General features: G+C 35.1%; 1 protein-coding gene across 1 annotated transcript in view; it reads left to right on the plus strand.

The window, feature by feature from the left end:
• Positions 1 to 13,077, plus strand: part of AK9 (adenylate kinase 9) — a 70,794-nt gene that overhangs the window by 24,815 nt on the left and 32,902 nt on the right. Inside the window, exons 13-17 of the mRNA XM_049817681.1 lie at positions 639 to 772; positions 1,433 to 1,589; positions 5,556 to 5,667; positions 6,098 to 6,168; positions 10,702 to 10,803. Of these exons, the coding sequence (XP_049673638.1) occupies positions 639 to 772; positions 1,433 to 1,589; positions 5,556 to 5,667; positions 6,098 to 6,168; positions 10,702 to 10,803 (576 nt within the window). The remainder of the gene's footprint in view (positions 1 to 638; positions 773 to 1,432; positions 1,590 to 5,555; positions 5,668 to 6,097; positions 6,169 to 10,701; positions 10,804 to 13,077) is intronic.

The raw sequence follows: 13,077 nt of genomic DNA on the forward strand, positions 1-13,077 counted from the left end.
ATAGTAGATATTGTAGTTGTTTAAAACAGTTCTTCACCAAATTTTATCAAATTAGTATGTAAACTGTGAGCTAACTCTGAGTGTTCCTTAAAATTTTTTTTAAACAGTTACAGTCCATTGTGTCAGCAATTAGTAACAAAATATGGATCCAATATGAACGGGTTTTGCATCATAGGGAATATAGGCTTCTTGATTCTTGACAATATACTGTCTTGATCTATGATTTGAATTGATTTTTAAATTAATCTGGTCAACCTTTTGATTTAGGAATCATAGAGAAATCAAATCTCAGCTGCTTCAGGTGCCTGATTGTTCTAGTACACAAACATCATTCCAATCATATTGAAACAATATTTCACATAGTGGTAGAAAATACAGTACAGTTAAAAGGGTTTTTTTTGTAATGAGAGAGCAAGCCAAGATCTTAAAACTTATCTTTATGAAATACCCTCTAAAACTGCATTCAGAAGAACTGGTATTTGATTCTTTCTCAGTATGATTGTGTAATATTGCTTAAAATGACTGCTGCACTGTAATTATGAAGTGGCTAGATTTAATTGCCTAGCAGTCATTCCTAGCCAAAGAAAATAAGCATTTCAGAATTTTGTGAAGTGCTTTAAAACAACCTATATTTTTAGGAATACCAGAGATAACTGCTGACCACCCAGAAGTTCAAGCGATGGTAGAAGAAGCCATAAAAAGTGCATCAGTCTCCGAAGTTACACTGTCACCTGAAATATATGCTGAAGTATTGGAGAGAGCTATTGCAGAGGTAAAACTACAAGTACTTTATAGCAAAGCACTTTTTTTCTAAGAGCAACCTGTAACAGTTTATACATTATCAAAATATGTTCTTAATTTTTCCATTTGAAAGATCAGTTTAGTTTATATCACATAGTCTGAAAGCTTACATAGGATTGAGGAGAGACTGAGCAAGATCATGAAAGACAAATCTATTGAGGATGACTATATGTATATATACAAATTATTTCTGTCTTGCAGAGTACCTGGGCTACAAATTGTTAAAGGCTGGGAGAATTATCTGAGGGAAGTATCACTGTATGCTTGCCCTATTCTTATACTCTTAGTGACTATTAAAAAGCTCAACACCAGATAAAAGTGTTTGAAAAAATTGTATCTAAGGTTTATCCAAGAATCTCAAATTGTTTTAAATTTTTGTTAAATTGTTTGAAACTGGAATCTAAATTCTTTATAGGCAACCTTAAAAATCACTGGCACATTAACCTCCTTTTATTTAAGATGTTTTTATTTCATTCAGACATATAAAGTTACAAATGTCTTACTTTTTATTGACCTGAAATTACAATAGGGAAAAATCATAAGATTTAGAAAATAATTTTTATTGTGCAATCTTTTTTAACGCTGACTATCTTAGTCTTTTTATGTTACTGAACCTGACATTTTCTAACAGCTTATGAAGAAGAACAAAGACAGGTTTCCTGGTGCTCCAGAAAAAGGAGGATGGGTAGTGGATAACTACCCTCTGTCAGTAGATTACTGGTCAGCTTTGTCAGAAAAAGGACTCCTACCTGACACTGTTGTCTGTCTGAAGGATACAGAAAAAGATGGTTAGTAAATGCACACTATTGACACTTAATATTTTCTTTTTTCTGTGTTGATATCTGTATATAAAGCACACTTATAAGAAAAACTAATAGTTATGTCCCATTTATAAATTTTCAGGGAGAATCCAGTGAATCAATAAGGGTACCCCAAATTTCTTACAATTTGGATTAAGGGAATTACACAGAATTGAAAACAGGAATGCTTTACAAAAACAGTAAAGGAAATTCCTCCTATTTATAATCCTATTTACAATTTCCTCCTATTTACAATCAGCAGTAAATACCACTAGACTCTTGCAGTTTCAGACTTTTGTATTCCATGACTGGCTGGCCACCAGATTGCAATGTGACTCTCAGTCAAATTTCCCTGCCTGTGCACTGGTTTCCCCACTTGCAAAATCAGGTTATAGATGTGAACTTTCTCTGCTTGAGAGAAAAGGAGGGGAGAAATACCTATATGCAGGTGTATCCTATTCTCCATCTTGGGGTCAAAAAAAGTTGAGCAACTTCTTATACAGACTGATACAATAGCTTAGTACCCATGAATTCAGAGGAAGGGATTTTTACCATATTGTTTCAAGCAGGAAGGAAGGTTGGTACCTGGCATGAAATACTGAACAGATTCATACACCGTTAAAAGTTTTGCCTGCCAAATCATGTCTTAATGGATTATGCCTGCTTGATTCATACTACACCACAAGTTTCATTGCCCTGTGGCAATGTTTGGTCATTACCTGTTCAAGTCAGTCCTTTAATAAAAGGCCTTTCAGTAGTATAAACTTCCCTTCAAGAGAAGAATGATAGGTCTATTCACACTTAGTTCAAGAAAGCTCAATAACTGCCTGATATTAGATTCAATACAGAGAGCTTTTCAAACCGTTATCCCTGAATATAAAAATCAACTTGAGCAAATCAAGGTTACACAGTTTACTCGGAACAGATATTATATAAAAAAAAAGCAGCTTTTCAGAAGCATGTCCTCTGATTAGCTAATGATCCTCACAACTCAGCTATGGTACCTGAACTATTTAGTCACATAGCTTCGTAAAATTTTGTAACACCTTAAACATCTTAACTAAAAGTCTTCCAGTGTGGCTGGAGCCTGTATACAGACTAAATACAGACTGAACATTTCTGTGAGAAAGTTCTAGATCCAGTGTTTGTTGGAAAATTGTATTTACTGTTCCTATGACTCAAGAAGACCTCATCTCAGATACTTACAGAAAGAACTTAAGGACAAATTGCATTTCTATGCCTCACCTTTGCTTCCCAGACATTTCAAGCATATTGAAATGTTCATGAACCTGATTTCTGGGACACACTGCATTGTCCTTTCTTACAACCACAAAAAGCACCTTATTCATGTGGTTGGCACGCAGTAATGTACTGTTAATACAGTGTACTAAATAACAGCAACAGTCAAGCTCTAGCCTTTTCTGCAGGGATAGGACTGAGGCGAGAGAGATGCTTTCAGAATTACATTAACTTTTTCTTCACTTCTCAGAATTTAACAAATTAGTGAATTAATTGGATAAAAGAAAAGGTTGTCTCATCGTCCCTGAAAGGCTTTATTCTAGATCAGACACTTTGGGAATAGATAATTCTTCATGGGAACCATGTTGAAAACTGGTCAATAGTAACTGCCCAATTTTTTCTTTTGGGAAAGGAAGAACTTGGGAGTCCATAGCAGAGGCTTTCAAATTAAGACCTCTCTAGGGCTTTCAAATTATGTGCTTTCTTCCTGCAATGTACACCTTTCTGCCATTCCCACTAGCTCTCAAAACCTAGCTCTCAATTACTTGTTCTAATCTGAACAATCTATTTTATACTCTTGGTAGCCATCTCTTCCACACAGTCACCTTCTGTTTCTCTAGTCTGGTAGATGGCAGATTCTTTAAAGCATAAGTGTAAGTCTTTCCTAGAACTTAGAGAGGTCCTTCATGAAACTTAAATTTTGTGCTTACAACCCTGATGGTGCCTCTGTTTGAACTAACACTGTTATAGTCCTTATATCACATAGCAAAAAAAGACTGCTTTCTTAATTACAACCCATTTGGCCCTATGTATAAGTAGATTTCAGGCTTGGAAGATAAATACACTATTCCCATTTTTAATGTATTTGAGATGATAATGAGTCTATACCCTAATTTTATCCCTGGAGCTGTATCAGGCTTTCATGTGAATCAATGACAACTTATTTTTCTTCAGTTTCATTCAGTGGTGGGAGGAAATGAATTAACATACTTTAAATTATAAAGCATATATTTTTACTGTCTTGGCTTGAAACAGGTCATGCGCAAATTGAATACAAGTCATACTATTTGTAGCCTATCATCACAAATTGAAGTGAAATATAATAGTAGCATAGAAATTTTCTTAACAGACTTCCAGTTGCATTAAAACAGGACATTGGAAGAACATTGTTCTTTCAACCAGAATCTGCTGAGCTACTTACAAACCTGCTCCATTAGCAAGCTAGCTTATTTCTGGTTAATACCAGTAGCAGCTATTCTCAGCTCAGCCACTTAGAACTTTGCTAATTTAATGTCCATTATTCTAAAGGCTTATAGGTCACTTGCTCAATTTGATCAAGTAATACTGAAATCCTTCATCAGATGAAACAATATTGAATCCTTTGAGTGAGAAACACATGTGCTGGTACCCAAGGAAGAAAGAATGGTTAGTTATAGTATAGTAATTGTGATTCTTCTGGATGTTCTGCATATGATAATCCTGTAATTAAAGCTGCTTCACTTTAATTCAATGTCATTTGGACTCTGAATAATGAAGCAAATTAATGCTCTTTGGCATTGCTGCTTCTCATAATACTGTGAGAAAACACAAACGTGGGAAAGTGCATGCCTGGGCCACCAGGCAAAGCCACTGAAAACTCTCACAACCTTTTTGCAGAATACTGAGACAGAATTTGCAAAGATGAGTTTGCAAACTACATTTTTAAAAAATTCCCTTCACTCAACCTCCCTTTTTAAAAAATAAATTTAATAGAAAGTATTGGTTTAAAATACAAACCATTCACACAAAATTATCATCTGCTTCAGATCAACACCAATGTTCCTAACAGTTAAGTAACATGTTTCTCACAGTTCAAATTTAGGTAAAAATACATTTTATGTTAGTTGATGATAGTGATCATGTGAGATATGGGAGGAACAAGTATGAGCAAAGTGAGGTGAAAGAGACTAGATGGTAATGTCTGCTATAGGTTTTGGCTAAAAGTGTAGCTTTTTGCTTATGGATATGTTTCCTTGAATTTAGCTATTTTGTTTCATTTTATTATTTTTTTTTCTGTTTCATTTGGGCAATTATGTTAACTCTTTATTTGATTTCCACTAATTTCTATTGCTTAAATAATAATGTAGTTGTGGAGTTTACATTTTCACAGCATTCTGACTCATTACTTTGTAAGCTATTCCCTGAACTAGTCTAAACTGGCATAACTCCACTAACGGAAATGGATTTCAGCTACGTAGCCATATAACATAAATCTATTTGCCAAAGTAAATAAGTCAGTAGAGTTCCTAGCAGGAGCAGCATATTCTTTATTTCTGTCAACCAGCTGTAGTAGTATAGGTATGTACATTCTTTATATTTTTATTTGAATCTTTTTCATTTGTTTCTTCATGGTTTTCCTTGTACACATACAAACAATATAAATGCCAGAGTAATGCAGGATATACAGAAATATAAGACAAATACTTTCAGTGCTTTCTCCCCTTATAGTCTTCCTCATAACCTTCCCATATCCCAGACTCAGTTTATTAGGTGCTTGAAATTGAAAGCAAAGCTCTAAAATCTTAGAAAGCCACAGTATAATAACATTTCAGTGGTATATATAGCTTTAAAAATAAGTAAGAAAGTTGTTTATCATTTATTAAATAATTTTCCTAACTCAACTTTGATTTTATACAGATGCATAAAACTCATTACTGTTGTGTACTTGTACTGCAGGAGCCTGTGTACTACGCAGGACATACTTAGCAAATAGGGATGAAATTAATTCTAAGATTTTGAAAAGACTAACATATGAAGCCTTAGAAAAGAAAGAAGATGAAGAAGCAAGGTAAAATATTCCAAGTATCTGAACATATAAAATGAGCACAAGAAAATTCTAGCCTTTGTTTTAAGGGTATCGGTGCATTTATCAGCACAAATGTACTAAAACAGTACACTAAGACTAGTTGTGATGTGTAGGAAGTAAGCCAACACATGTTAACTTTGAGGAATATCTCATTTAGATCTGTAAATATGGTGGCAGAAGATTCTCTTGCTAAATGCCTTTTCATTAGCTTTTCATTAGTCCAGCTTTTTGATTCAATGATACAATAACATTTTATATGATAAAATATATATGATTTTTATTTCATACAATTCAAATTATATTTCAATTCCCACTAGTACATTTCCACATTTTTCCTTTACATTTAATATATCTGCAACTTCCTCCAGTAGCATTTATATGAGTCTTAAGATGAATAATCTTTTACTTACAGAAAAGAAATGAAAGAAATACTGACATCAGACGAAGACCAATCTCTAGAGGCTGCTGAGGAGAAAGGTGAAAGTGTGTATCATTTGACTTCTGTTTTATCTAATTATGTGTTTCAAATCGTTTAGCAATTTGGTTTTTATGCAGATTTTACAGGTTTTGTTTTATTTATTTATTTTTACATTCAGCATCTAGAAAAATGACTTTATATTACTATCTTTGGTTCCTTCACTGATTCAGGCGCTCATTTCTATGTGGCATTCTTTATGGATGTTACAGAATAGAGACATGTATTAAATCAGCCAGCACAGTTACGGTTTTCCATAAATCTGAAGGACAGGACTCTCTATCTCCTCTAGTAACTTTTCTAAGTGAGTTATTAACTGTATTGAAACTTCCTACTTATCAAAAAATCTGTATCCCCTCACAAGTTAGAAAACATTGTTAGAACTTTAGCCAACAGCTAATAAGAAAATCGCAAAACTGTCTGATTTTCTGTTCTTCCTTCAAGAAGCTCAACCTGAAGCAATTAAAGGGGAATGGAAATTATTTCAGGAGTGGCTCTCTTAACATGCATTAAGAATTGCTGAATCTGGTAGCAACATACATTATGAATTACTGAATCCAAGTCGCCCAGCAGATGTGAGGCTGCGGCAGCTCCATGTCCCCAGGACCATGCAGTAATGAGTCTAACCATGTATTCCCATTTCCCCTTTCATCCTCTTCTTACTCTTTTATCCATGCTAGTTCCTCCTCAATCCACTTTGATCCCTCCTTGTCCTTGCCTTTGGTCCTTCTCAGAAATGCCTTATAATATTATAAATTTGTCACAATCCCAAACTGCTTTTCCTGGCATCCCCTAACGAATCTCATACCCTGTAGGCAGAAATCCCCCCTCAGCCAGGGAGAGCCTCTCTGGTTGACTCATCCAATAGATCTCACACCCAGACAATGCCTTCATCATCCTTTTTTAATGACCCTGAGGGGAGCCAAGTCAAGGTTATGTTTGTTCTGATTAGGTTATTGGGGTTCCCCCACCTGTCATTGTTCCTCCTCTTCTTTGTGCTTATGGAGATTAGCCTGTAATAACATAACCTAACAACATAAAAAATAATGGAATTATGTGTATTACATGAGGTTTCCCCTCTAATAACAATAAAACATTTTGAGTAAAGACTTTCTTATGTTGCTTCTTCCTGTATTGACAAAACCACATATTATTTTTTGTTTAGCCACTCTTTATTTCCTGTAAAGATCCTACTTTTATACCAGAATTGTGCTATACTTTGTTTCCAGCAATTAAAATATAATTGTCCTGGGCAGGAGTGAATAATCTGTGAGGAGTGAGATTTTGGGGGCAGGCCAGCTGTCACAAATAGGCTGGATTTTTGCAACTCACAGAATTCTGTTAGTTGGGTTGAGGTTTCGAATTAATTCCAGTTAGTTTCAATGTTTTTGAACCTCAACAGTCAAAAAAGTTGCAGGGTCGTACTTTCCTTTTTTGCCTTCTTTAATCACTACCTACTTTCTTAGAAGAATGTTGCTGTCTGATTTGGATCTGCTGTCAAGATGAAGTAACATGCACAAGTATCTGTCTCTACGTTAAGAACTAGGTTGGGGACCTTAGAGTATTTTCTTCCCCTGCTATGGGATCTCAAGGTTTCTCCATCTTAGCCTAAATTAACACCTAATGCCTGGAGCTGAAATTAAAAATTGAAGCGCATGAATTCCCACTTTATTTTTTTTTTTTCTCTCAGCTGTGGACTGCCATTACTGTCTTCCTTTCAAACATAACATACTGGTTTCTGTAGAAAAATATTATGGCCAAGCTTAAGTTCTCTATTGTCAATGTGTCTCACATACATTTTCTTTCATTATCCAGTCTGGCGTTTATTTTACATATATGTAACAAGGCCTAAGTCGTAAAGGTTGTATAAGATAGACGGAATATGATAACATGCTTTTAATTTTTAATTAGGTAACATTTCGCCTACTCTCTGAAAAAAAGACTCTAGCTTTGTAGGGTTCTTTAAATGACACATAAACTTTAAAAAAATTCTTCATTATAACTCTTCATAGTTTCTAATAAAACACATAGCTCTTCTCCAAAGTGAATGACTTCTGAAGAATTAAATAGAAAGGGTTCTGCACAGATACTCTATTACCTCTGTCTCAAACAACAAAGTTCATCTCAGTTTTGAATATCTAACTCATTTTGATCTGAGTACATCAAAACAACAATTATTAATGATAGAAGTAATAATGTCATACACACACTTGTGCTCGTAACACGTGATAAGTCCTTGTTCAGAGAAAATCATGTTTTCCTACGCCTACATTTGATTTCAATAATCAAATACTGACTCACCAAAACACTTCAGTCATGCTGCTCTTAGCCTGACATCTGTTTTATTTCACATGTAGTGCCATCAGCACATTGACTGCAGCTTTTCTCCCATGTGACATGTCTTTACAAAAATATAAATGAATGACGTGTTCACAGTTTGGGGTTTTTTAATATAGAAGTTATGGTATAAAAATGAAAGCTTAGAAAAATACTCTAGAGCCCTAATCGTGCTCTTTTGATGTCTCATATATCATATCACATGGGAATGGTTCAAAGCTGCACCAGGGGAGGTTTAGACTGGACATTAGGAAGCATTTCTTTTCCGAGAGGGTGGTCAAACACTGAAACAGGCTTCCTAGACAGGTGGTCGATGCCCCATGTCTGTCAGTGTTTAAGAGGCATTTGCATAATACCCTTAATAACATGCTTTAACTTTTGGTCAGCCCTGAAGTGGTCAGGCAGTTGGACTAGATGATCATTGTAGGTCCCTTCCAACTGAAATCGTCTATTCTGTTCTATATAAATAAATGTGCATTTCAATAATTGCAATTTTTGTAACCTCAGTGGGACATTGATGTAACTGGGATTGCTTCAGGACTGAACATATTCAAATTTATTGTACTTTTGTGTTTCAAAGGAAAAAATGGTTCCAGTAATGAGCAAGGTACTTACACATGTCTTAATGAGAGTGAAAGTAAATGGAGAAGGAGAATTTGGGTCAATTTAATAAATGTATTTAAGTGGGTTAGGAAGCTAGGTTCAATGCTGAAAACGTCTGTTGAAGGTACACAAAACAATTTATGTGGTAACTCTTGCTTGTAGTGTCTAGCTGAAAATTATAGCCCCACATCTTTTTTCATGTCCCTTGACACAATTATTCTAAGCTTAAATTATTTTGAGGAATTTCTTACTGTATTTAAGCATTTTTGCAGCAGCTTTGCATGAGTATGGATTTATTTATACTAGGAGACAGCTATATGAATTCATGAGAATATATTTCAGGCATTGTAGAAGAGTTATATAGCTTCAGGTAGATCTGTGAGTTCATTCCAATCTTCCTGAAGTAAAACTTGGCATGTCACATTTCAGCAATAAAATATCCCATACAATTAGTCTTATCCACCAAAGCAAACAGTTGTCATGGTTTAAGACTTTTATTTCCTGTACTTTGTCAGCCCTGCTTTTCTGCCACAGATTACCCCCTTCTTACAGCAAACTCAACTGGAACTTATGTATGCCTATGCCTCAGTAGCTCAGGGTGGTGTGTTAGTACAACCCCATCTTCACTGATGTCTCTTCTGCTACTTTTGCTATTTGGGCAGAAGCTCTTGCAAGAAATAAATGGGTAGCTGGAGCTGATAATTCCAGCCATTGCCTCCTGTGACTATCCTTCACAGCTGTCAATATCAATATTTGTTATGAACTCTTTAATATTGATACCAACAGCCCCTTCCTCATATTACAGATGGTGGAGGGTTGAATCCATCTCTTCAGCTTTTATTTTATGTTCTTGCTTTTTTATTTTTATCATCATGTTAAACTCAGTAAGATATTTTAAAGAGCAACAAAAAATAAATATTATAATAATTAAACCTGTGCATGTTAGGACATTTCCTCTTTAGTCTTTGAAGAGAAATGCTTTTTGGAATCAACTGTAATTATAACATTTAGCAGGCAGTTGGTGTGTGCTTAGTCCTACAGCCTTTAAATATATTTGGAGATAAATATAACCAATAAAAACTTTGTTTTTCTTGGCTGGCTTGCATCCTGATTTGTTTTTTTTCTACCTCTAACTGGAGGCTCTTCAGTGAGAGAGTTTGAACAAGGACAGTTTATTATTCTGCAGTCAAGGGATAGCAAATTACTTGTACTACAGACTTCAAAGCAAGCATATTAACTTCACAGTTTGTTCAGTCTTTGAGCAAAGTTGCGTGATCTGCCCTCCTTCATAAGCCAGATATGATAATTACATTTTAACACCTGTAATCACAGCATTTTAGGCAGAGAAATTTTGAAATTTGAAACAGAAAGGTTATGAACAATTTTCTCAATTAGAAACAACATAGATCAGGTAGTTGATCTTAAAATGTTTTGGTCAGTGTGTAATACCTGATCATTAGAGTAATTAATTAACTCCTTTTTTGCAGATGATCAAATAAAAGTTTTGCAGTATGATCCAAAAATATCTTTATTTCTATAGTGCCTTCATCACCCCTCAATGGCTTGGTTAAAGTTACTAATGATTTCATTTGTGCCAACAGAATTTGAAGACAATGATGAGCAGCTCCCACCAGAAACTGAACAAATGCCCCAGAAACAGTCCACTGACTCTGCAAGTTATAAGGAAGAATCTAAACCTACAGGTTGGCTTTGTAGCACGTATAATCTCTCTTACTTGGCTAGTATCAAGAATTGTATGCCTTTCTTTTCTGCAAGCTTTTACTATATTTGAAAACTGGCTGTAAATATCATTCCTTACCTTAACTTTTTTCTTTTAAAGAAGTTTATAATGGAATAGTCCTCCACTAATGCCTCTACTGCCTAAATACCAAATTAATAATTGTGTACAGAGATCTATGGAAATATCAAGTAAGGTGAGCATTGCTGAAATTCCAGGTTGAGATAACCTCTTGTATTCAGAAATCCATGAGCACTCTCTACAGGATGAAGTAATAAGGGAAGGAAATCAGAGGGGAAAAAAATTTAGAAAGTCACTCTCATGGATTGTGACTCCCAAAAAAAGAAAAAGTAGAAAGAAGAAAATACCAGGAAAAAATGGGGAACCCCCCCCCCAGGAAATAATCAAATCACAGTATTCACAAACGCCTACATGTGATTTTTAACAAACCCTGGTTCTACAGACCATTTTTAAAATTAATGTTATACCCACATTAATCAGAAATTACTAGACCATTCCCTGTGGCAAGGGATCTTGGGAAAAATGGGAATGGATTAATTTTAACTTTGGATGTGAATGATCAAAATATGTCCTGTATTTTCCTTAGTCATCCATTGTCCTACTAATAGCTTGCTAGATTTCACACGGAGTCATGTTTTCTTCTTTTTGGTATAAGGTAAAAATCGGCAGCACAGGGAACTCCATAGAACCATAAGCTAATGAAAAGATATACGAAATCTTATAGTAGCCTTATTTCAAAAAGCATTTTGCAGACAACTCATCTTTAATGGAGACAGTCTGCTTTAGTTTTTAAAATATACATTTTAGCTTTTATCTACTAGAATTTTTAGAATATGTTGAAGTTCAAAAGAGAAATAAATCCAACATAAAACATCTTATTTTAAATAGCAAGTTGCTAAATACCCACATTTTTATGCGTTGGAAAGAATTAACTCAATCTGTAAACCAAACTGTGGTTTTCTTCCCAAAACCATAAATCAGTACACACAATATAAGTTTGCCTACTAAGTACATTTCACTGTAACATGCTGAAAGTTATTTGGCAGCATATATTTATAAGTAAGTAATGAAAAGTCTGTATAAGCAAACGACATGTTTCAAAAAGACAAATGAAAATACGTTCATAATGAAGTACATATCAGTTCCAAGGAACGGAAGTGTCACTATTATCCTACATTTTGCCTTTCTGTTTATTTTGATAGTTAAACTCTAATGAAGAAGACATGCTGGCTTCTGGTGTCTGTCTCAGATTTGGCAGGGTTTGAGAGGGGAGGAAAGAAGGATTTTTTCATCTTTTTTGTTGCTGAATATGGACTGAGGCCAGGACAAGTCATATCTAATACTAGCAGAACACTGGAAAAAAGCTACTAAAGCCTTTCCTTCCCCAGCAGCTCACTTGGAGAGCGTGGGGGCAGAAGGCCTTTGAGGATTGTGTGTCTCTATGGTAACTGTGCTCAGTAAAGGCAAAGGAGGCACAGAGCAAAAGAATATGAGAGATTGCCATATAGAGATTCCCTGTGAAAGCTCCAGATTTAGGGCTGGGGAGGATTGTTTCCTATCACCTCTGTGATAAGGAAAAGAAATTAAGAACAGCACTGCTGGATAGACTGCCACCTCCTCTGAGGGAAACTTGTTTGCTCTTTTAGATCCATTTATTTTTAAACCATTACTGTCATTTCAAGTATTTTTCTTGACCATGTTTCTTATTTCTTTAAGAAGATCTTCTTACTGTACATCAACTCTGCAAGCAGAATTATTATAACTTATATTTAATGGCAATGGTACAACTGCCTTACTTTAAAGTATTTTCAGTATTTTTGGTCCCTGAGGCCCAGTTTGAAACAAACGAAATGCCAGGGAGGCAACATTTTTGTCATAATAAGGTTCAAATGCCTAAACCAAAACTGAATAGTGTGTGGGTTTTCCAGGTTTTGGGTTGTCCCTTTTCCCTACAAATGTAATCCTTTCTTCTTTTGTTACTTCTCCCCACTTTCCAGGGGAAAGTTTCTGCAGTTCAGGCCTATGTAATCTATTTAAAAGCTCCATAAGTATGGAATAATTGCTGCTGGATAAGTTTCCTTAAGCAAGAAAAATCTCAGATAGAGTTACTCTGTTGGAATTATGTGCCTAGAGTAGAGGATCAAATCTGGAACACATGCTGGTCCAGCATTTGCTAAATACAGCCTATCAAGAGAGGTATAACATGAATTGTGTTTCT

Source organism: Accipiter gentilis, chromosome 15, assembly GCF_929443795.1.
Source record: "Accipiter gentilis chromosome 15, bAccGen1.1, whole genome shotgun sequence".
Taxonomy (NCBI): Eukaryota; Metazoa; Chordata; class Aves; order Accipitriformes; family Accipitridae; genus Astur; species Astur gentilis.